Below are 25,734 nucleotides of genomic sequence, written 5' to 3'. Positions count from 1 at the left end.
ACAGATGCGGAAGGGAGATATCGGTAGATTGAGATGCATCCAATGCAAAAAAAACAGATGTCTCTACATTAAACTGACTGGTTCTCCCCTAGTCTTAGCTGGCTCTGGCTCAACCCTAGTCTTACCTGGCTCTGGCTCTCCCCTAGTCTTACCTGGTTCTCCCCTAGTCTTACCTGGCTCTGGCTCAACCCTAGTCTTACCTGGCTCTGGCTCTCCCCTAGTCTTAGCTGGCTCTGGCTCAACCCTAGTCTTACCTGGCTCTGGCTCTCCCCTAGTCTTACCTGGTTCTCCCCTAGTCTTACCTGGCTCTGGCTCAACCCTAGTCTTACCTGGCTCTGGCTCTCCCCTAGTCTTACCTGGCTCTGGCTCAACCCTAGTCTTACCTGGCTCTCCCCTAGTCTTACCTGGCTCTTGCTCTCCCCTAGTCTTACCTGGCTCTGGTTCCCCCCTAGTCTTACCTGGCTCCCCCCTAGTCTTAGGACCCATAGGGTTAGGATCTGTAAGGATAGGACCCATAGGGTTTAGGATCCATAGGGTTAGGACCCATAGGGTTACGATCCTTATGGTTAGGATCCATAGGGTTAGGATCCATAGGGTTAGGATCCATAGGGTTAGGATCCATAGGGTTAGGGTTAGGATCCATAGGGTTAGGATCCATAGGGTTAGGGTTAGGATCCATAGGGTTAGGATCCATAGGTTAGGATCCATAGGGTTAGGATCCATAGGGTTAGGATCCATAGGGTTGGTACACATAGGGTTAGGACCCATAGGGTTAGGGTTAGGATCCATACGTTAGGATCCATAGGGTTAGGATCCATAGGGTTAGGATCCATAGGGTTAGGATCCATAGGGTTAGGGTTAGGATCCATAGGGTTAGGATCCATAGGGATAGGATCCATAGGGTTAGGGTTAGGATCCATAGGTTAGGATCCATAGGGTTAGGATCCATAGGGTTAGGATCCATGGGATTAGGGTTAGGGTCCATAGGGTTAGGACCCATAGGGTTAGGCCCCATAGGGTTAGGATCCATAGGGTTAGGATCCATAGGGTTAGGACCCATAGGGTTAGGATCCATAGGGTTAGGATCCATAGGATTAGGATCCATAGGGTTAGGATCTATAGGGTTAGGACCCACTGGGTTAGGATCCATAGGGTTAGGACCCATAGGGTTAGGATCCATAGGGTTAGGACCCATAGGTTTACAATCCATAGGGTTAGGATCCATAGGGTTAGGACCCATAGGGTTAGGATCCATAGGGTTAGGACCCATAGGTTTACAATCCATAGGGTTAGGATCCATAGGGTTAGGACCCATAGGGTTAGGATCCATAGGGTTAGGACCCATAGGTTTACAATCCATAGGGTTAGGATCCATAGGGTTAGGACCTATAGGGTTAAGATCCATAGGGTTAGGACCCATAGGGTTAGGACCCATAGGGTCAGGATCCATAGGGTTAGGATCCATAGGGTTAGGATCCATAGGTTAGGACCCATATGGTTAGGATCCATAGGGTTAGGATCCATAGGGTTAGGACCCATAGGGTTAGGACCCATAGGGTTAGGATCCATAGGGTTAGGACCCATAGGTTTAGGATTCATAGGGTTAGGACCCATAGGGTTAGGATCCATAGGATTAGGGTTAGGGTCCATAGGGTTAGGACCCATAGGGTTAGGATCCATAGGGTTAGGATCCATAGGGTTAGGACCCATAGGGTTAGGACCCATAGGGTTAGGGTCCATAGGGTTAGGATCCAAAGGGTTAGGACCCATAGGGTTAGGATCCATAGGGTTAGGATCCATAGGGTTAGGACCCATAGGGTTAGGATCCATAGGGTTAGGATCCATAGGGTTAGGACCCATAGGGTTAGGATCCATAGGGGTAGGACCCATAGGTTTAGAATCCATAGGGTTAGGATCCATAGGGTTAGGACCCATAGGGTTAGGATCCATAGGGTTAGGACCCATAGGGTTAGGGTTAGGATCCATAGGTTAGGATCCATAGGGTTAGGGTCCATTGGGTTAGGGTTTGGACCCATAGGATTAGGATCCATAGGGTTAGGACCCATAGGGTTAGGACCCATAGGGTTAGGGTCCATAGGGTTAGGACCCATAGGGTTAGGATCCATAGGGTTAGGATCCATAGGTTTAGGATCAATAGGGTTAGGACCCATAGGGTTAGGGTTTGGACCCATAGGATTAGGATCCATAGGGTTAGGACCCATAGGGTTAGGACCCATATGGTTAGGGTCCATAGGTTTAGGACCCATATGGTTAGGATCCATAGGGTTAGGGTCCATAGGGTTAGGGTTAGGATCCATAGGGTTAGGATCCATAGGGTTAGGATCCATAGGGTTAGGGTTAGGATCCATAGGGTTAGGATCCATAGGGTTAGGATCCATAGGGTTAGGAACCATAGGGTTAGGGTTAGGATCCATAGGGTTAGGATCCATAGGGTTAGGATCCATAGGATTAGGACCCATAGGGTTAGGATCCATAGGGTTAGGACCCATAGGTTTAGGACCCATAGGGTTAGGATCCATAGGGTTAGGACCCATAGGTTTAGGATTCATAGGGTTAGGACCCATAGGGTTAGGATCCATAGGATTAGGGTTAGGGTCCATAGGGTTAGGACCCATAGGGTTAGGATCCATAGGGTTAGGATCCATAGGGTTAGGACCCATAGGGTTAGGACCCATAGGGTTAGGGTCCATAGGCTTAGGATCCAAAGGGTTAGGACCCATAGGGTTAGGATCCATAGGGTTAGGACCCATAGGGTTAGGATCCATAGGGTTAGGATCCATAGGGTTAGGACCCATAGGGTTAGGTTCCATAGGGGTAGGACCCATAGGTTTAGAATCCATACGGTTAGGATCCATAGGGTTAGGACCCATAGGGTTAGGATCCATAGGGTTAGGACCCATAGGGTTAGGGTTAAGACCCATATGGTTAGGATCCATAGGGTTAGGTTCCATAGGGTTAGGGTTAGGATCCATAGGGTTAGGATCCATAGGGTTAGGATCCATAGGGTTAGGGTTAGGATCCATAGGGTTAGGATCCATAGGGTTAGGATCCATAGGGTTAGGAACCATAGGGTTAGGGTTAGGATCCATAGGGTTAGGATCCATAGGGTTAGGATCCATAGGGTTTTGATCCATAGGGTTAGGACCCATAGGGTTAGTATCCCAACTCGCCAACAGCGAGTACCACAGGGTCTAACAGAGTTAACCTGACAACACCACCAAATACCCAGAGACAGACAGACAGACAGACAGACAGACAGACAGACAGACAGACAGACAGACAGACAGACAGACAGACAGACAGACAGACAGACAGACAGACAGACAGACAGACAGACAGACAGACAGACAGACAGACAGACAGACAGACAGATTGTAGCGTCCCAACTCGCCAACAGCCAGTGCAGGGCGCAAAATTCAAAATAACTTCTAAATAATAATTTAAATTCCTCAAGCACACAAGTATTTCACATCATTTTAAAGATAACATTTTTTGTTAATCCAATCCTGATTTAAAAAATGCACCACTGATTTCGAAAGCAAACGATTATGTTCGGTCACCACCAACTCACAGAAAAACACAGTCATTTTTCCAGCCAAAGAGTGGAGTCACAAAAAGCACAAATAGAGATAGAATTAATCACTAACCTTTGATGATCTTCATCAGATGACACTCACAGGACTTGATGTTACACAACACATGTATAATTGTATGCACACATGACTGTAAGTCGCTTTGGATAAAAGCGTCTGCTAAATGGCATATATATAGTGAAGTGTATGTTTCGTTCGATAAAGTGCATATTTATATCAAACGTTGGGCGCATTACGTTCAGTAGTTCCAGAAACATCCGGTGATTTTGCAGAGAGCCACATGAATTCACAGGAATACTCATCATAAATGTTGATGAAAATACAAGTTTTACACATGGAATTAGAGATATACTTCTCCTTAACCTTTTGTGACTGGAGGGCAGTATATGCGGGATGGGGAGCTGTGTCAGATTTTTTTTTTTTTATGTTACGGAAAAAGCAAACCATACAATAATCTGAGTACAATGTTCAGACAACAAAGCAGCCCAAAATATATCTGCCATATTGGGTAGTCAACATTACTCAGCAATAACATTATAAATATTGACTTACCTTTGATGATCTTCATCAGAATGCACTCCCAGGAATCGCAGTTCCACAATAAATGTTTGTTTTGTTCGATAATGTCCATCATTTATGTCCATATAGCTTATTTTGTTAGGGCGTTTGCTAAACAAATCCAAACGCGCATTCAGGTCCAGCCGAACGTCGGACGAAAAGTTCAGAATGTTACATTACAGGTTATAGAAACTTGTCCAGCTTAAGTATAGAATCAATCATTGGGAAGTTTTTATCATAAATCTTCAATAACGTTCCAACCAGAGAATTCCTATGTCTGTAGAAAAGCAATGGAACGCGAGCTAACTCTCTCGTGACCGCGCGTCAGAGCCTGTGGCACTCTGCCAGACACCTGGCTCAATTCCCTCTCATTCACCCCCACTTCACAGTAGAAGCCTCAAACAAAGTTCTAAAGACTGTTGACATCTAGTGGAAGCCTTAGGAAGTGCAATATGACCCATTTCCACTGAATCTTCAATAGGGGCTGAGTTCAAAAACTACAAGTGTCAGATTTCCCACTTCCTGGTTAGATTTTACTCAGGTTTTCGCCTGTCATTGGAGTTCTGTTATATTCACAGACATCATTCAAACAACAGTTTTGGAAACTTCAGAGTGTTTTCTATCCAAATATACTAATAATATGCATATATTAGCAACTGGGACTGAGGAGCAGGTAGTTTACTCTGGGCACCTTATTCATCCAAGCTACTCAATACTGCCCCCATGTCACCAAGAAGATGTGTGTGTGTGTGTGTGTGTGTGTGTGTGTGTGTGTGTGTGTGTGTGTGTGTGTGTGTGTGTGTGTGTGTGTGTGTGTGTGTGTGTGTGTGTGTGTGTGTGTGTGTGTGTGTGTGTGTGTGTGTGTGTGTGTACAGATCTACTCCATCAGGTGTATCCCCACGGTGCCTCACAGGGTGAAGCCTTGGGCGTACGGCATGGAAGACATGACACAGATGGAGTAAGAACACTACTTCCTGTGTGTCAGCAACTACTTCCTGTGTGTCAGCAACTACATCCTGTGTGTCAGCAACTATTTCCTGTGTCAGTAACTCCTGTGTGTCACCAACTACATCCTGTGTGTCAGCAACTACATCCTGTGTCAGTAACTCCTGTGTGTCAGCAACTACATCCTGTGTGTCAGCAACTACATCCTGTGTGTCAGCAACTACTTCCTGTGTGTCAGCAACTACATCCTGTGTGTTAGCAACTACATTCTGTGTGTCAGCAACTACTTCCTGTGTGTCAGCAACTACATCCTGTGTGTCAGCAACTACATTCTGTGTGTCAGCAACTACATTCTGTGTGTCAGCAACTACTTCCCGTGTGTCTGTAACTACTTCCGGTGGACCAGTTCCTGTTTCCCGTGTGTCAGTATCTACTTCCGGTGTGTCTGTGACTACTTCCTGTGTGTTTGCAGGGAGCTGAATGAGACCACAGTGCTGATGAACCTGAAGATGCGCTACGACCAGGAACTCGTATATGTAAGAACTCAACTCGTACATTGTACTCACTCACTCATATATACTCTCGTAGTGTCACGATTAACATTTATGAGCTTATAGTTGAACATCATCAGTCAAACGAATAAATAAATAAATAAATAAATAAACAAATAATATGCAAAAGAGTATTTAGTCAGCCACCAATTGTGCAAGTTCTCCCACTTAAAAAAGATGAGAGAGGCCTGTAATTTTCATCATAGGTACACTTCAACTTTGACAGACAAAATGAGAAAGAAAATCCAGATAATCACATTGTAGGATTTTTAATGAATTTACTTGCAAATTATGGTGGAAAATAAGTATTTGGTCAATAACAAAAGTTTATCTCAATATATTGTTATATACCCTTTGTTGGCAATGACTGAGGTCAAACGTTTTCTGTAAGTCTTCACAAAGTTTTCACACACTGTTGCTGGTATTTTGGCCCATTCCTCCATGCAGATCTCCTCTAGAGTAGTGATGTTTTGGGGCTGTTGCTGGGCAACACGGACTTTGAACTCCCTCCAAAGATTTTCTATGGGGTTGAGATCTGGAGACTGGCTTGGCCACTCCAATACCTTGAAATGCTTCTTTCGAAGCCACTCCTTCGTTGCCCGGTGTGTTCAGGATCATTGTCATGCTGAAAGACCCAGCCACATTTCATCTTCAATGCCCTTGCTGACGGAAGGAGGTTTTCACTCAAAATCTCACGATACATGGCCCCATTCATTCTTTCCTTTACACGGATCAGTCGTCCTGGTCCCTTTACAGAAAAACAGCCCCAAAGCATGATGTTTCCACCCCATGCTTCACAGTAGGTATGGTGTTCTTTGGATGCAACTCAGCATTCTTTGTCCTCCAAACACAATGAGTTGAGTTTTTACCAAAAAGTTCTATTTTGGTTTCATCTGACCATATGACATTCCCCCAATCTTCTTCTGGATCATCCAAATGCTCTCTAGCACACTTCAGACGAGCCTGGACATGTACTGGCTTAAGCAGGATTTGAGTCCCTGGCGGCGTAGTGTGTTACTGATGGTAGGCTTTGTAGACATACAGTGTCTTGCGAAAGTATTCGGCCCCCTTGAACTTTGCGACCTTTTGCAATGTACCTCTCTGTCTCTAGACATATATAGGTAGTATCCTGGTCAACATATACCTCTCTGTCTCTAGACATATATAGGTAGTATCCTGGTCAACATGTATCTCTCTGTCTCTAGTCATATATAGGTAGTATCCTGGTCAACATGTACCTCTCTGTCTCTAGACATATATAGGTAGTATCCTGGTCTCGGTGAACCCTCTAGACATATATAGGTAGTATCCTGGTCAACATGTACCTCTCTGTCTCTAGACATATATAGGTAGTATCCTGGTCAACATGTACCTCTCTGTCTCTAGACATATATAGGTAGTATCCTGGTCTCAGTGAACCCTCTAGACATATATAGGTAGTATCCTGGTCAACATGTATCTCTCTGTCTCTAGACATATATAGGTAGTATCCTGGTCAACATGTATCTCTCTGTCTCTAGACATATATAGGTAGTATCCTGGTCAACATGTACCTCTCTGTCTCTAGACATATATAGGTAGTATCCTGGTCAACATGTACCTCTCTGTCTCTAGACATATATAGGTAGTATCCTGGTCAACATGTATCTCTCTGTCTCTAGACATATATAGGTAGTATCCTGGTCAACATGTACCTCTCTGTCTCTAGACACATATAGGTAGTATCCTGGTCAACATGTACCTCTCTGTCTCTAGACATATATAAGTAGTATCCTGGTCAACATGTACCTCTCTGTCTCTAGACATATATAGGTAGTATCCTGGTCAACATGTACCTCTCTGTCTCTAGACATATATAGGTAGTATCCTGGTCTCGGTGAACCCTCTAGACAAATATAGGTAGTATCCTGGTCAACATGTACCTCTCTGTCTCTAGACATATATAGGTAGTATCCTGGTCTCAGTGAACCCTCTAGACAAATATAGGTAGTATCCTGGTCAACATGTACCTCTCTGTCTCTAGACATATATAGGTAGTATCCTGGTCTCAGTGAACCCTCTAGACAAATATAGGTAGTATCCTGGTCAACATAGTGGTCCTTCTGTAGCTCAATTGGTAGAGCATGGCGCTTGTAACGCCAGGGTAGTGGTTTCGATCCCCGGGACCACCCATACGTAGAATGTATGCACACTTGACTGTAAGTCGCTTTGGATAAAAGCGTCTGCTAAATGGCATATATTATATTATGTACCTCTCTGTCTCTAGACATATATAGGTAGTATCCTGGTCTCGGTGAACCCCTATAGGATGTTCAACACGTACGGGACTGACGTGGTGCTGCAGTATGAAGGACGCGGAATGGCAGACAACCCTCCGTAAGACACGCTGACTGTGTGTGTGTGTGTGTGTGTGTGTGTGTGTGTGTGTGTGTGTGTGTGTGTGTGTGTGTGTGTGTGTGTGTGTGTGTGTGTGTGTGTGTGTGTGTGTGTGTGTGTGTGTGTGTGTGTGTGTGTGTGTGTGTGTGTGTGTGTGTGTGTGTGTGTGTTATTCTCATCTGTGTGTGTGAGCTTGGTGTTGCTATGCGGCTGGCTGGTTGCCAGGGAGAATATTCGTATTGATTGTCCTGACATGTTACATCTCGTATCCAGAGAACACACACACACACACACACACACACTTCACAACTACAAACAGTAACACACAGTAAGTAACAGGAGAGGGGAGAGCCTGTGTGAGTGGATAGGATGACTCTGTGCGAGTCACCAACCCTAGTGGTTAGAGTGTAAGGGCGGCAGGTAGCCTAGTGGTTAGAGTGTAGGGGCGGCAGGTAGTCTAGTGGTTAGAGTGTAAGGGCGGCAGGTAGCCTAGTGTTTAGAGTGTAAGGGCGGCAGGTAGTCTAGTGGTTAGAGTGTAAGGGCGGCAGGTAGCCTAGTGGTTAGAGTGTAGGGGCGGCAGGTAGTCTAGTGGTTAGAGTGTAAGGGCGGCAGGTAGCCTAGTGTTTAGAGTGTAAGGGCGGCAGGTAGCCTAGTGTTTAGAGTGTAAGGGCGGCAGGTAGTCTAGTGGTTAGAGTGTAGAGGAGGCAGGTAGACTAGTGGTTAGAGTGTAGGGGCGGCAGGTAGACTAGTGGTTAGAGTGTAAGGGGAGGCAGGTAGACTAGTGGTTAGAGTGTAAGGGGAGCAGGTAGATTAGTGGTTCGAGTGTAGGGGCGGCAGGTAGACTAGTGGTTAGAGTAGGGGCGGCAGGTAGACTAGTGGTTAGAGTGTAAGGGGAGCAGGTAGCCTTGTGGTTAGAGTGTAAGGGGAGCAGGTAGATTAGTGGTTCGAGTGTAGGGGCGGCAGGTAGCCTTGTGGTTAGAGTGTAAGGGCGGCAGGTCTCATTATGAATGGTTCAGTTCCCGGTCAGTCTCAGTATGAATGGTTCAGTACCCGGTCAGTCTCATTATGAATGGTTCAGTTCCCGGTCAGTCTCAGTATGAATGGTTCAGTACCCGGTCAGTCTCAGGATGAATGGTTCAGTACCCGGTCAGTCTCAGTATGAATGGTTCAGTACCCGGTCAGTCTCAGTATGAATGGTTCAGCACCCGGTCAGTCTCAGTATGAATGGTTCAGCACCCGGTCGGTCTCAGTATGAATGGTTCAGTACCCGGTCAGTCTCAGTATGAATGGTTCAGTACCCGGTCGGTCTCAGTATGAATGGTTCAGTACCCGGTCAGTCTCAGGATGAATGGTTCAGTACCCGGTCAGTCTCAGTATGAATGGTACAGTACCCGGTCAGTCTCAGGATGAATGGTTCAGTACCCGTTCAGTCTCAGGATGAATGGTACAGTACCCGGTCAGTCTCAGGATGAATGGTTCAGTACCCGGTCAGTCTCAGGATGAATGGTTCAGTACCCGGTCAGTCTCAGGATGAATGGTTCAGTACCCGGTCAGTCTCAGGATGAATGGTTCAGTAGCCGGTCATTCTCAGGATGAATGGTTCAGTACCCGGTCAGTCTCAGTATGAATGGTTCAGTACCCGGTCAGTCTCATTATGAATGTTTCAGTACCCAGTCAGTCTTATAGATGTGTTCTCTCTTTGTCTACCACTCTCGTTGTTCTTCTCTCCCAGGCATCTGTTTTCCATCGCCAGTGTTTCCTACACCACCATGATGGATGCTAAACACAACCAGTGCATCATCATCAGGTACAAGTCAACGTAATGTTGTGATAATGCTGTGATAATGTTGATACATTATGGATATAGGAATACTGGAATATCACAGATAATGTGTTGTAGTGGGGATAATGTAACTGTAGACAGGACCTTCAGAATGGATTCACACCCCTTGGCTTTTTACACATTTTGTTACAGTCTGAATTTATAATTAAGACTTTTTTTTTAGGTCACTGACCTACAAACCCAACCACATAATGTCAAAGTGGAATCATGTTTTTCAAAATATTTACCAACTAAAAATGAAAAGCTTTAAATGTGTTGAGTCAATAAGTGTTTGTTATGTCAAGCCTATATAAGTTCAGATATAAGTTCAAATATGCTGGTAATTCTAATGAACTTATCCTCTGCAGCAGAGGTAACTCTGGGTCTTCCTTTCCTGTGGCGGTCCTCATGAGAGCCACTTTCGTCATAGTGCTTGATAGTTTTTTTTTAAACAAAGAGAAAACCTTGAATGATGTTCTAAAACATTTGACAGGTAGTTTATATAATAATAAACATCTCTGTACCCCACACATACAATTATCTGTAAGGTCCCTCAGTCGAGCAGTATATTTCAAACACAGATTCAACCACAAAGACCAGGGAGGTTTTCCAATGCCTCGTAAAGAAGGGCACCTATTGGTAGATGGGTAAGAAAAAAAAAAAAAACATTGAATATCCCTTTGAGCATGGTAAAGTTATTAATTACACTTTGGATGGTGTATCAATACACCCAGTCATTACAAAGGTGCAGGCATCCTTCCTAACTCAGTTGCCGGAGGGGAAGGAAACCGTTGTTAAAACATGTAGAGTTTAATGGCTATGATAGGAGAAAACTGAGGATGGATCAACAACATTGTAGTTACTCCACAAAACTAACCTAAATTACAGAGTGAAAATAAGGAATAACATACAGAATAAAAATATTCTAAAACATGATTCCTGTTTGCAGCAAGGCACTAATGTAGTGCTGCAGAAACCTGGTTCAGTCTGCTTTCCACCAGACACTGGGAGATGAATTCACCTTTCAGCAGGACAAAAACCTGGTTCAGTCTGCTTTCCACCAGACACTGGGAGATGAATTCACCTTTCAGCAGGACAATAACCTGGTTCAGTCTGCTTTCCTCCAGACACTGGGAGATGAATTCACCTTTCAGCAGGACAATAACCTGGTTCAGTCTGCTTTCCACCAGACACTGGGAGATGAATTCACCTTTCAGCAGGACAATAACCTGGTTCAGTCTGCTTTCCACCAGACACTGGGAGATGAATTCACCTTTCAGCAGGACAATAACCTGGTTCAGTCTGCTTTCCACCAGAGAGTGGGAGATGAATTCACCTTTCAGCAGGACAATAACATGGTTCAGTCTGCTTTCCACCAGACACTGGGAGATGAATTCACCTTTCAGCAGGACAATAACCTGGTTCAGTCTGCTTTCCACCAGACACTGGGAGATGAATTCACCTTTCAGCAGGACAATAACCTGGTTCAGTCTGCTTTCCACCAGACACTGGGAGATGAATTCACCTTTCAGCAGGACAATAACCTGGTTCAGTCTGCTTTCCTCCAGACACTGGGAGATGAATTCACCTTTCAGCAGGACAATAACCTGGTTCAGTCTGCTTTCCACCAGACACTGGGAGATGAATTCACCTTTCAGCAGGACAATAACCTGGTTCAGTCTGCTTTCCACCAGACACTGGGAGATGAATTCACCTTTCAGCAGGACAATAACCTGGTTCAGTCTGCTTTCCACCAGAGAGTGGGAGATGAATTCACCTTTCAGCAGGACAATAACATGGTTCAGTCTGCTTTCCACCAGACACTGGGAGATGAATTCACCTTTCAGCAGGACAATAACCTGGTTCAGTCTGCTTTCCACCAGACACTGGGAGATGAATTCACCTTTCAGCAGGACAATAACCTGGTTCAGTCTGCTTTCCACCAGACACTGGGAGATGAATTCACCTTTCAGCAGGACAATAACCTGGTTCAGTCTGCTTTCCTCCAGACACTGGGAGATGAATTCACCTTTCAGCAGGACAATAACCTGGTTCAGTCTGCTTTCCACCAGAGACTGGGAGATGAATTCACCTTTCAGCAGGACAATAACCTGGTTCAGTCTGCTTTCCTCCAGACACTGGGAGATGAATTCACCTTTCAGCAGGACAATAACCTGGTTCAGTCTGCTTTCCACCAGAGACTGGGAGATGAATTCACCTTTCAGCAGGACAATAACCTGGTTCAGTCTGCTTTCCTCCAGACACTGGGAGATGAATTCACCTTTCAGCAGGACAATAACCTGGTTCAGTTTGCTTTCCACCAGAGACTGGGAGATGAATTCACCTTTCAGCAGGACAATAACATGGTTCAGTCTGCTTTCCACCAGAGACTGGGAGATGAATTCACCTTTCAGCAGGACAATAACCTGGTTCAGTCTGCTTTCCACCAGAGACTGGGAGATGAATTCACCTTTCAGCAGGACAATAACCTGGTTCAGTCTGTTTTCCACCAGACACTGGGAGATGAATTCACCTTTCAGCAGGACGATAACCTAAAACACAAGGCCAAATCTACACTGGAGTCGCATACCAAGAAGACAGTGAATGTTTCGGAGTAACATTTTTGACTTAAATCTATCTGAAAATATATGGCAATTCTTGGAAATGGTTGTCTAGCAGTGATCAACAGCCAATTTGACAGAGCTTGTAGAATTTTGAATAGAATAATGTGCAGATGTTGGAAAAAGCTCTTAGAGACTCACCCAGAAAGGCTCACATCTTCAAACGCCGCCAAAGGTGCTTCTACAAAGTTTTGACTCAGCGATGTGAGCGATTATGCAAATCTGATATTTCTTTATTTAATATTCAATACATTTGCTAAAATATCTAGAAAACACGTATTCGCTTTGTCATTATGAGGTATTTACATTTAATCTATTTTGAAGTCAGGCTGTAACAAAACTAAATGTGGAATCAAGTCAAGGGGTATGAATACTTTCTGAAGGCACTGTGGATAATGTACTGTTACTGGGAGTGACGACACTGATAATGGTGTTAATGCTTCAGTAATTCAGTTTGCCTTGAAAATATTGATAGTGCATTCATTTGGGTTCATATTTGTTAGTATTGTTTGATATTGGTTGATAGTCTTCATGACGTTGGTAATATTAATAATGTTTTCAATGGGAAGACTGATCATGTTGATAATGGTTAATGTTGATAATGGTTTAATGTTGATAATGGTTTCATGTTGATAATGGTTTCATGTTGGTTTAATGTTGATATGGTTTAATGTTGATATGGTTTAATGTTGATAATGGTTTAATGTTGATATGGTTTAATGTTGATATGGTTTAATGTTGATATGGTTTAATGTTGATATGGTTTAATGTTGATAATGGTTTAATGTCGATAATGGTTTAATGTTGATAATGGTTTAATGCTGATATGGTTTAATGTTGATATGGTTTAATGTTGATAATGGTTTAATGTTGATAATGGTTTAATGTTGATATGGTTTAATGTTGATATGGTTTAATGTTGATAATGGTTTAATGTTGATAATGGTTTAATGTTGGTTTAATGTTGATAATGGTTTAATGTTGATACTGGTTTAGTGTTGATAATGGTTTAATGTTGGTTTAGTGTTGATAATGGTTTAATGTTGATATGGTTTAATGTTGATAATGGTTTAATGTTGATAATGGTTTAATGTTGATATGGTTTAATGTTGATAATGGTTTAATGTTGATAATGGTTTAATGTTGATAATGGTTTAATGTTGATATGGTTTAATGTTGATATGGTTTAATGTTGATATGGTTTAATGTTGATATGGTTTAATGTTGATAATGGTTTAATGTCGATAATGGTTTAATGTTGATAATGGTTTAATGCTGATATGGTTTAATGTTGATATGGTTTAATGTTGATAATGGTTTAATGTTGATAATGGTTTAATGTTGATATGGTTTAATGTTGATATGGTTTAATGTTGATAATGGTTTAATGTTGATAATGGTTTAATGTTGGTTTAATGTTGATAATGGTTTAATGTTGATACTGGTTTAGTGTTGATAATGGTTTAATGTTGGTTTAGTGTTGATAATGGTTTAGTGTTGATAATGGTTTAATGTTGGTTTAGTGTTGATAATGGTTTAATGTTGATATGGTTTAATGTTGATATGGTTTAATGTTGATAATGGTTTAATGTTGATAATGGTTTAATGTTGATATGGTTTAATGTTGATATGGTTTAATGTTGGTTTAATGTTGATAATGGTTTAATGTTGATACTGGTTTAGTGTTGATAATGGTTTAATGTTGGTTTAGTGTTGATAATGGTTTAACGTTGATAATGGTTTAATGTTGATACTGGTTTAATGTTGATAATGGTTTAATGTTGATAATGGTTTAATGTTGATATGGTTTAATGTTGATACTGGTTTAATGTTGATATGGTTTAATGTTGATAATGGTTTAATGTTGATATGGTTTAATGTTGATAATGGTTTAATGTTGATAATGGTTTAATGTTGGTTTAATGTTGATAATGGTTTAATGTTGATACTGGTTTAGTGTTGATAATGGTTTAATGTTGGTTTAGTGTTGATAATGGTTTAATGTTGATAATGGTTTAATGTTGATACTGGTTTAATGTTGATAATGGTTTAATGTTGATAATGGTTTAATGTTGATATGGTTTAATGTTGATACTGGTTTAATGTTGATATGGTTTAATGTTGATAATGGTTTAATGTTGATATGGTTTAATGTTGATAATGTTTTAATGTTGATAATGGTTTAATGTTGATAATGGTTTAATGTTGATAATGGTTTAATGTTGATAATGGTTTAGTGTTGATATGGTTTAATGTTGATATGGTTTAATGTTGATAATGGTTTAATGTTGATAATGGTTTAATGTTGATATGGTTTAATGTTGATATGGTTTAATGTTGATAATGGTTTAATGTTGATAATGGTTTAATGTTGATAATGGTTTAATGTTGATAATGGTTTAATGTTGATATGGTTTAATGTTGATAATAGTTTAGTGTTGATAATGGTTTAATGTTGATAATGGTTTAATGTTGGTTTAATGTTGATACTGGTTTAATGTTGATATGGTTTAATGTTGATATGGTTTAATGTTGATATGGTTTAATGTTGATAATGGTTTAGTGTTGATATGGTTTAATGTTGATAATGGTTTAATGTTGATAATGGTTTAATGTTTATATGGTTTAATGTTGATAATGGTTTAATGTTGATAATGGTTTAATGTTGATATGGTTTAATGTTGATATGGTTTAATGTTGATAATGGTTTAATGTTGATATGGTTTAATGTTGATAATGGTTTAATGTTGATAATGGTTTAATGTTGGTTTAGTGTTGATATGGTTTAATGTTGATAATGGTTTAGTGTTGATATGGTTTAATGTTGATATGGTTTAATGTTGATACTGGTTTAATGTTGATAATGGTTTAATGTTGATATGGTTTAATGTTGATATGGTTTAATGTTGATAATGGTTTAATGTTGGTATAATGTTGATAATGGTTTAATGTTGATATGGTTTAATGTTGATATGGTTTAATGTTGATAATGGTTTAATGTTGGTTTAATGTTGATATGGTTTAATGTTGATATGGTTTAATGTTGGTTTAATGTTGATAATGGTTTAATGTTGATAATGGTTTAATGTTGATATGGTTTAATGTTGGTTTAATGTTGATAATGGTTTAATGTTGGTTTAATGTTGATAATGGTTTAATGTTGATATGGTTTAATGTTGGTTTAATGTTGATAATGGTTTAATGTTGGTTTAATGTTGATATGGTTTAATGTTGATATGGTTTAATGTTGGTTTAATGTTGATAATGGTTTAATGTTGATAATGGTTTAATGTTGATATGGTTTAATGTTGATATGGTTTAATGTTGATATGGTTTAATGTTGATATGGTTTAATGTTGATATGGTTTAATGTTGATACTGGTTTAATGTTGATAATGGTTTAATGTTGATAATGGTTTAATGTTGATATGGTTTAATGTTGATATGGTTTAATGTTGATATGGTTTAATGTTGATATGGTTTAATGTTGATAATGGTTTAATGTTGGTTTAATGTTGATATGGTTTAATGTTGGTTTAATGTTGGTTTAATGTTGATAATGGTTTAATGTTGGTTTAATGTTGGTTTAATGTTAATATGGTTTAATGTTGATATGGTTTAATGTTGATATGGTTTAATGTTGATATGGTTTAATGTTGATATGGTTTAATGTTGATATGGTTTAATGTTGATATGGTTTAATGTTGATAATGGTTTAATGTTGATAATGGTTTAATGTTGGTTTAATGTTGATAATGGTTTAATGTTGGTTTAATGTTGATAATGGTTTAATGTTGGTTTAGTGTTGATATGGTTTAATGTTGATAATGGTTTAATGTTGATAATGGTTTAATGTTGATAATGGTTTAATGTTGATAATGGTTTAATGTTGATATGGTTTAATGTTGATAATGGTTTAATGTTGATATGGTTTAATGTTGATATGGTTTAATGTTGATATGGTTTAATGTTGATAATGGTTTAATGTTGGTTTAATGTTGATATGGTTTAATGTTGATATGGTTTAATGTTGATAATGGTTTAATGTTGGTTTAATGCTGATAATGGTTTAATGTTGATATGGTTTAGTGTTGATAATGGTTTAATGTTGATATGGTTTAATGTTGATAATGGTTTAATGTTGATAATGGTTTAATGTCGATAATGGTTTAATGTTGATAATGGTTTAATGCTGATATGGTTTAATGTTGATATGGTTTAATGTTGATAATGGTTTAATGTTGATAATGGTTTAATGTTGGTTTAATGTTGATAATGGTTTAATGTTGATACTGGTTTAGTGTTGATAATGGTTTAATGTTGGTTTAGTGTTGATAACGGTTTAGTGTTGATAATGGTTTAATGTTGGTTTAGTGTTGATAATGGTTTAATGTTGATATGGTTTAATGTTGATATGGTTTAATGTTGATAATGGTTTAATGTTGATAATGGTTTAATGTTGATATGGTTTAATGTTGATATGGTTTAATGTTGATATGGTTTAATGTTGATATGGTTTCATGTTGATATGGTTTAATGTTGATATGGTTTAATGTTGATAATGGTTTAATGTTGGTTTAATGTTGATATGGTTTAATGTTGATAATGGTTTAATGTTGATATGGTTTAGTGTTGATAATGGTTTAATGTTGATATGGTTTAATGTTGGTTTAATGTTGATAATGGTTTAATGTTGATAATGGTTTAATGTTGATAATGGTTTAATGTTGATCATGGTTTAATGTTGGTTTAATGTTGATATGGTTTAGTGTTGATAATGGTTTAATGTTGATAATGGTTTAATGTTGATAATGGTTTAATATTGATAATGGTTTAATGTTGATATGGTTTAATGTTGATAATGGTTTAATGTTGATAATGGTTTAATGTTGATATGGTTTAATGTTGATAATGGTTTAATGTTGATAATGGTTTAATGTTGATATGGTTTAATGTTGATATGGTTTAATGTTGATATGGTTTAATGTTGATATGGTTTAATGTTGATATGGTTTAATGTTGATAATGGTTTAATGTTGATAATGGTTTAATGTTGATAATGGTTTAATGTTGATAATGGTTTAATGTTGATATGGTTTAATGTTGATAATGGTTTAATGTTGATATGGTTTAATGTTGATAATGGTTTAATGTTGATATGGTTTAATGTTGATAATAGTTTAGTGTTGATAATGGTTTAATGTTGATAATGGTTTAATGTTGGTTTAATGTTGATACTGGTTTAATGTTGATATGGTTTAATGTTGATATGGTTTAATGTTGATATGGTTTAATGTTGATAATGGTTTAGTGTTGATATGGTTTAATGTTGATAATGGTTTAATGTTGATAATGGTTTAATGTTTATATGGTTTAATGTTGATAATGGTTTAATGTTGATAATGGTTTAATGTTGATATGGTTTAATGTTGATATGGTTTAATGTTGATAATGGTTTAATGTTGATATGGTTTAATGTTGATAATGGTTTAATGTTGATAATGGTTTAATGTTGGTTTAGTGTTGATATGGTTTAATGTTGATAATGGTTTAGTGTTGATATGGTTTAATGTTGATATGGTTTAATGTTGATACTGGTTTAATGTTGATAATGGTTTAATGTTGATATGGTTTAATGTTGATATGGTTTAATGTTGATAATGGTTTAATGTTGGTATAATGTTGATAATGGTTTAATGTTGATATGGTTTAATGTTGATATGGTTTAATGTTGGTTTAATGTTGATAATGGTTTAATGTTGGTTTAATGTTGATATGGTTTAATGTTGATATGGTTTAATGTTGGTTTAATGTTGATAATGGTTTAATGTTGATAATGGTTTAATGTTGATATGGTTTAATGTTGGTTTAATGTTGATAATGGTTTAATGTTGGTTTAATGTTGATAATGGTTTAATGTTGATATGGTTTAATGTTGGTTTAATGTTGATAATGGTTTAATGTTGGTTTAATGTTGATATGGTTTAATGTTGATATGGTTTAATGTTGGTTTAATGTTGATAATGGTTTAATGTTGATAATGGTTTAATGTTGATATGGTTTAATGTTGATATGGTTTAATGTTGATATGGTTTAATGTTGATATGGTTTAATGTTGATATGGTTTAATGTTGATACTGGTTTAATGTTGATAATGGTTTAATGTTGATAATGGTTTAATGTTGATATGGTTTAATGTTGATATGGTTTAATGTTGATATGGTTTAATGTTGATATGGTTTAATGTTGATAATGGTTTAATGTTGGTTTAATGTTGATATGGTTTAATGTTGGTTTAATGTTGGTTTAATGTTGATAATGGTTTAATGTTGGTTTAATGTTGGTTTAATGTTAATATGGTTTAATGTTGATATGGTTTAATGTTGATATGGTTTAATGTTGATATGGTTTAATGTTGATATGGTTTAATGTTGATATGGTTTAATGTTGATATGGTTTAATGTTGATAATGGTTTAATGTTGATAATGGTTTAATGTTGGTTTAATGTTGATAATGGTTTAATGTTGGTTTAATGTTGATAATGGTTTAATGTTGGTTTAGTGTTGATATGGTTTAATGTTGATAATGGTTTAATGTTGATAATGGTTTAATGTTGATAATGGTTTAATGTTGATAATGGTTTAATGTTGATATGGTTTAATGTTGATAATGGTTTAATGTTGATATGGTTTAATGTTGATATGGTTTAATGTTGATATGGTTTAATGTTGATAATGGTTTAATGTTGGTTTAATGTTGATATGGTTTAATGTTGATATGGTTTAATGTTGATAATGGTTTAATGTTGGTTTAATGCTGATAATGGTTTAATGTTGATATGGTTTAGTGTTGATAATGGTTTAATGTTGATATGGTTTAATGTTGATAATGGTTTAATGTTGATAATGGTTTAATGTCGATAATGGTTTAATGTTGATAATGGTTTAATGCTGATATGGTTTAATGTTGATATGGTTTAATGTTGATAATGGTTTAATGTTGATAATGGTTTAATGTTGGTTTAATGTTGATAATGGTTTAATGTTGATACTGGTTTAGTGTTGATAATGGTTTAATGTTGGTTTAGTGTTGATAACGGTTTAGTGTTGATAATGGTTTAATGTTGGTTTAGTGTTGATAATGGTTTAATGTTGATATGGTTTAATGTTGATATGGTTTAATGTTGATAATGGTTTAATGTTGATAATGGTTTAATGTTGATATGGTTTAATGTTGATATGGTTTAATGTTGATATGGTTTAATGTTGATATGGTTTCATGTTGATATGGTTTAATGTTGATATGGTTTAATGTTGATAATGGTTTAATGTTGGTTTAATGTTGATATGGTTTAATGTTGATAATGGTTTAATGTTGATATGGTTTAGTGTTGATAATGGTTTAATGTTGATATGGTTTAATGTTGATATGGTTTAATGTTGGTTTAATGTTGATAATGGTTTAATGTTGATAATGGTTTAATGTTGATAATGGTTTAATGTTGATCATGGTTTAATGTTGGTTTAATGTTGATATGGTTTAGTGTTGATAATGGTTTAATGTTGATAATGGTTTAATGTTGATAATGGTTTAATATTGATAATGGTTTAATGTTGATATGGTTTAATGTTGATAATGGTTTAATGTTGATAATGGTTTAATGTTGATATGGTTTAATGTTGATAATGGTTTAATGTTGATAATGGTTTAATGTTGATATGGTTTAATGTTGATATGGTTTAATGTTGATATGGTTTAATGTTGATATGGTTTAATGTTGATATGGTTTAATGTTGATAATGGTTTAATGTTGATAATGGTTTAATGTTGATAATGGTTTAATGTTGATAATGGTTTAATGTTGATATGGTTTAATGTTGATAATGGTTTAATGTTGATATGGTTTAATGTTGATAATATGTTTCAGTGGGGAGAGCAGGATAGGGAAGACTGATAATAATGTTAATGTGTTTCAGTGAGGAGAACGGGTCAGGGAAGACTGATAATAATGTTAATGTGTTTCAGTGAGGAGAAAGGGTCAGGGAAGACTGATAATGATTATGATAATGTGATTCAGTAGGGAGAAAGGGTCAGGGAAGACTGATAATGATGTTAATGTGTTTCAGTGAGGAGAAAGGGTCAGGGAAGACAGATAATGATTATGATAATGTGATTCAGTAGGGAGAAAGGGTCAGGGAAGACTGATAATGATATTAATGTGTTTCAGTGAGGAGAAAGGGTTAGGGAAGACTGATAATGATGTTAATGTGTTTCAGTGAGGAGAAAGGGTCAGGGAAGACAGATAATGATGTTAATGTGTTTCAGTGAGGAGAACGGGTCAGGGAAGACTGATAATGATGTTCATGTGTTTCAGTGAAGAGAAAGGGTCAGGGAAGACTGATAATGATGATGATAATGTGATTCAGTAGGGAGAACGGGTTAGAGAAGACTGATAATGATGATGATAATGTGATTCAGTAGGGAGTATGGGTCAGGGAAGACTGATAATGATTATGATAATGTGATTCAGTTGGGAGAACGGGTTAGGGAAGACTGATAATGATGTTAATGTGTTTCAGTGAGGAGAACGGGTCAGGGAAGACTGATAATGATTATGATAATGTGATTCAGTAGGCAGAACAGGTTAGGGAAGACTGATAATGATGATGATAATGTGATTCAGTAGGGAGAACGGGTTATGGAAGACTGATAATGATGTTAATGTGATTCAGTGAGGAGAACGGGTCAGGGAAGACTGATAATGATTATGATAATGTGCTTCAGTGTGGAGAACGGGTCATGGAAGACTGATAATGATGTTAATGTGTCTCAGTGAGGAGAACGGGTCAGGGAAGACTGATAATGATTATGTTAATGTGATTCAGTAGGGGGAACGGGTCATGGAAGACTGATAATGATGTTAATGTGTTTCAGTGAGGAGAACGGGTCAGGGAAGACTGATAATGATATTAATGTGTTTCAGTGAGGAGAAAGGGTCAGGGAAGACTGATAATGATGATGATAATGTGATTCAGTAGGGAGAAAGGGTCAGGGAAGACTGATAATGATTATGATAATGTGATTCAGTAGGGAGAACGGGTCAGGGAAGACTGATAATGATATTAATGTGATTCAGTGAGGAGAACGGGTCAGGGAAGACTGATAATGATGTTAATGTGATTCAGTAGGGAGAAAGGGTTAGAGAAGACTGATAATGATATTAATGTGATTCAGTAGGTAGAAAGGGTTAGGGAAGACTGATAATGATGATGATAATGTGATTCAGTAGGGAGAACGGGTTAGAGAAGACTGATAATGATGTTAATGTGTTTCAGTGAAGAGAAAGGGTTAGGGAAGACTGATAATGATTATGATAATGTGATTCAGTAGGCAGAACAGGTTAGGGAAGACTGATAATGATGATGATAATGTGATTCAGTAGGGAGAACGGGTTATGGAAGACTGATAATGATGTTAATGTGATTCAGTGAGGAGAACGGGTCAGGGAAGACTGATAATGATTATGATAATGTGCTTCAGTGTGGAGAACGGGTCATGGAAGACTGATAATGATGTTAATGTGTCTCAGTGAGGAGAACGGGTCATGGAAGACTGATAATGATGTTAATGTGATTCAGTGGGGAGAACGGGTCAGGGAAGACTGATAATGATGTTAATGTGTCTCAGTGAGGAGAACGGGTCAGGGAAGACTGATAATGATATTAATGTGATTCAGTAGGTAGAAAGGGTTAGGGAAGACTGATAATGATGATGATAATGTGATTCAGTAGGGAGAAAGGGTCAGGGAAGACTGATAATGATGTTAATGTGATTCAGTGGGGAGAACGGGTCATGGAAGACAGATAATGATGTTAATGTGATTCAGTGGGGAGAACGGGTCAGGGAAGACTGATAATGATGTTAATGTGTCTCAGTGAGGAGAACGGGTCATGGAAGACTGATAATGATGTTAATGTGATTCAGTGGGGAGAACGGGTCAGGGAAGACTGATAATGATGTTAATGTGTCTCAGTGAGGAGAACGGGTCATGGAAGACTGATAATGATGTTAATGTGATTCAGTGGGGAGAACGGGTCAGGGAAGACTGATAATGATGTTAATGTGTCTCAGTGAGGAGAACGGGTCAGGGAAGACTGATAATGATATTAATGTGATTCAGTAGGTAGAAAGGGTTAGGGAAGACTGATAATGATGATGATAATGTGATTCAGTAGGGAGAAAGGGTCAGGGAAGACTGATAATGATGACGATAATGTGATTCAGTAGGGAGAAAGGGTCAGGGAAGACTGATAATGATGATGATAATGTGATTCAGTAGGGAGAAAGGGTCAGGGAAGACTGATAATGATTATGATAATGTGATTCAGTAGGGAGAATGGGTCAGGGAAGACTGATAATGATATTAATGTGATTCAGTGAGGAGAACGGGTCAGGGAAGACTGATAATGATGTTAATGTGATTCAGTGAGGAGAAAGGGTCAGGGAAGACAGATAATGATGTTAATGTGATTCAGTAGGGAGAACGGGTTAGGGAAGACTGATAATGATATTAATGTGAATCAGTAGGTAGAAAGGGTTAGGGAAGACTGATATTGATGATGATAATGTGATTCAGTAGGGAGAAAGGGTCAGGGAAGACTGATAATGATTATGATAATGTGATTCAGTAGGGAGAACGGGTTAGGGAAGACTGATAATGATGTTAATGTGTTTCAGTGAGGAGAACGGGTCAGGGAAGACTGATAATGATGATGTTAATGTGATTCAGTAGGGAGAACGGGTTAGAGAAGACTGATAATGATGTTAATGTGTTTCAGTGAAGAGAAAGGGTTAGGGAAGACTGATAATGATGATGATAATGTGATTCAGTAGGGAGAACGGGTTAGGGAAGACTGATAATGATGTTAATGTGATTCAGTGAGGAGAACGGGTCAGGGAAGACTGATAATGATTATGATAATGTGCTTCAGTGTGGAGAACGGGTCATGGAAGACTGATAATGATGTTAATGTGTCTCAGTGAGGAGAACGGGTCAGGGAAGACTGATAATGATTATGTTAATGTGATTCAGTAGGGGGAACGGGTCATGGAAGACTGATAATGATGTTAATGTGTTTCAGTGAGGAGAACGGGTCAGGGAAGACTGATAATGATATTAATGTGTTTCAGTGAGGAGAAAGGGTCAGGGAAGACTGATAATGATGATGATAATGTGATTCAGTAGGGAGAAAGGGTCAGGGAAGACTGATAATGATTATGATAATGTGATTCAGTAGGGAGAACGGGTCAGGGAAGACTGATAATGATATTAATGTGATTCAGTGAGGAGAACGGGTCAGGGAAGACTGATAATGATGTTAATGTGATTCAGTAGGGAGAAAGGGTTAGAGAAGACTGATAATGATATTAATGTGATTCAGTAGGTAGAAAGGGTTAGGGAAGACTGATAATGATGATGATAATGTGATTCAGTAGGGAGAACGGGTTAGAGAAGACTGATAATGATGTTAATGTGTTTCAGTGAAGAGAAAGGGTTAGGGAAGACTGATAATGATGTTAACGTGTTTCAGTGAAGAGAAAGGGTCAGGGAAGACTGATAATGATTATGATAATGTGATTCAGTAGGGAGAACGGGTTAGGGAAGACTGATAATGATGAAAATGTATTTCAGTGGGGAGAGCGGGTCAGGGAAGACTGAAGCCACGAAAATGGTCCTACGTTACCTGACAGCTATACATCACAAACGCAACATTACACAGCAGGTAAACACAACGTTACACAACAGGTAAACACAACATTACACAACAGGTAAACACAACATTACACAACAGGTAAACACAACATTACACAACAGGTAAACACAACATTACACAACAGGTAAACACAACATTACACAACAGGTAAACACAACATTACACAACAGGTAAACACAACGTTACAACAGGTAAACACAACATTACAACAGGTAAACACAACATTGCACAACATTACACAGCAGGTAAACACAACATTACACAACATTACACAGCAGGTAAACACAACGTTACAGAACAGGTAAACACAACATTACACAACAGGTAAACACAACATTACACAACAGGTAAACACAACATTACACAACAGGTAAACACAACATTACACAACAGGTAAACACAACATTACACAACAGGTAAACACAACATTACACAACAGGTAAACACAACATTACACAGCAGGTAAACACAACATTACACAACATTACACAACAGGTAAACACAGTATTACACAACAGGTAAACACAACATTACACAACAGGTAAACACAGCATTACACAACATTACACAACAGGTAAACACAGCATTACACAACAGGTAAACACAACATTACACAACATTACACAACAGGTAAACACAGCATTACACAACAGGTAAACACAGCATTACACAGCAGGTAAACACAACATTACAGCAGGTGTACATGTAAACATACTGACCGTAACTTCCTTTTATTACCCTAACTGTTGTCTCTCTCTCTCTCCCTCCGCCTCTGACCCCCCCCCCCCCAGATTGAGGTAATGTGTCTGTAGTTTTGTTGCGGTGGTTGTTGTTTGTTGTTCCCCTTAGCAACCCTAGTAACTACTCCTAGTACTGATTGGTTGTCACGGTAACAGATCCTGGAGGCCACTCCCTTGTTGGAATCCTTTGGGAATGCCAAAACAGTCCGGAATGACAACTCTAGCCGCTTCGGGAAATATGTGGAGATATTTCTGGAGGAGTGAGTAGTGTATTTACGTTAATTTGTTACCACAGTCAATCAGTCAATCAGGTAGAAGCATTTCAACACCTATAAACCTAGAGAGGAACCAGGCTATGAGGAGTGAGTAGTGTATTTACGTTAATTTGTTACAACAGTCAATCAGTCAATCAGGTAGAAGCATTTCAACACCTATAAACCTAGAGAGGAACCAGGCTATGAGGAGTGAGTAGTGTATTTACGTTAATTTGTTACAACAGTCAATCATATCAGCTGATGGGAGCGGGAACTCTGTCTATACTCCATGTTACCACGGTAACTCTGTCTATACTCCACGTTACCAAGGTAACTCCGTCCATACGCCATGTTACCACGGTAACTCTGTATATACCCCACCTTACCACGGTAACTCTGTATATACCCCACGTTACCACAGTAACTCTGTATATACCCCACGTTACCACGGTAACTCTGTATATACCCCACGATACCA

At 38.2% G+C, this 25,734-nt stretch overlaps 1 protein-coding gene across 1 annotated transcript in view; it reads left to right on the top strand.

The window, feature by feature from the left end:
• Positions 1-25,734, top strand: part of LOC124021679 (unconventional myosin-XV-like) — a gene marked incomplete at its 3' end in the record, with an annotated part of 187,428 nt that overhangs the window by 4,213 nt on the left and 157,481 nt on the right. The window contains 7 exon segments of the mRNA XM_046336788.1: positions 5,048-5,130; positions 5,590-5,653; positions 7,935-8,044; positions 9,777-9,851; positions 24,181-24,271; positions 25,054-25,059; positions 25,159-25,261. Coding sequence (XP_046192744.1) covers positions 5,048-5,130; positions 5,590-5,653; positions 7,935-8,044; positions 9,777-9,851; positions 24,181-24,271; positions 25,054-25,059; positions 25,159-25,261 — 532 coding nt within the window.

Source organism: Oncorhynchus gorbuscha, unplaced genomic scaffold (genome assembly GCF_021184085.1).
Source record: "Oncorhynchus gorbuscha isolate QuinsamMale2020 ecotype Even-year unplaced genomic scaffold, OgorEven_v1.0 Un_scaffold_1159, whole genome shotgun sequence".
NCBI lineage: Eukaryota > Metazoa > Chordata > Actinopteri > Salmoniformes > Salmonidae > Oncorhynchus > Oncorhynchus gorbuscha.
Note: the sequence above shows the minus strand (reverse complement) of the source record. Positions and strands in the feature narration are given on the sequence as shown.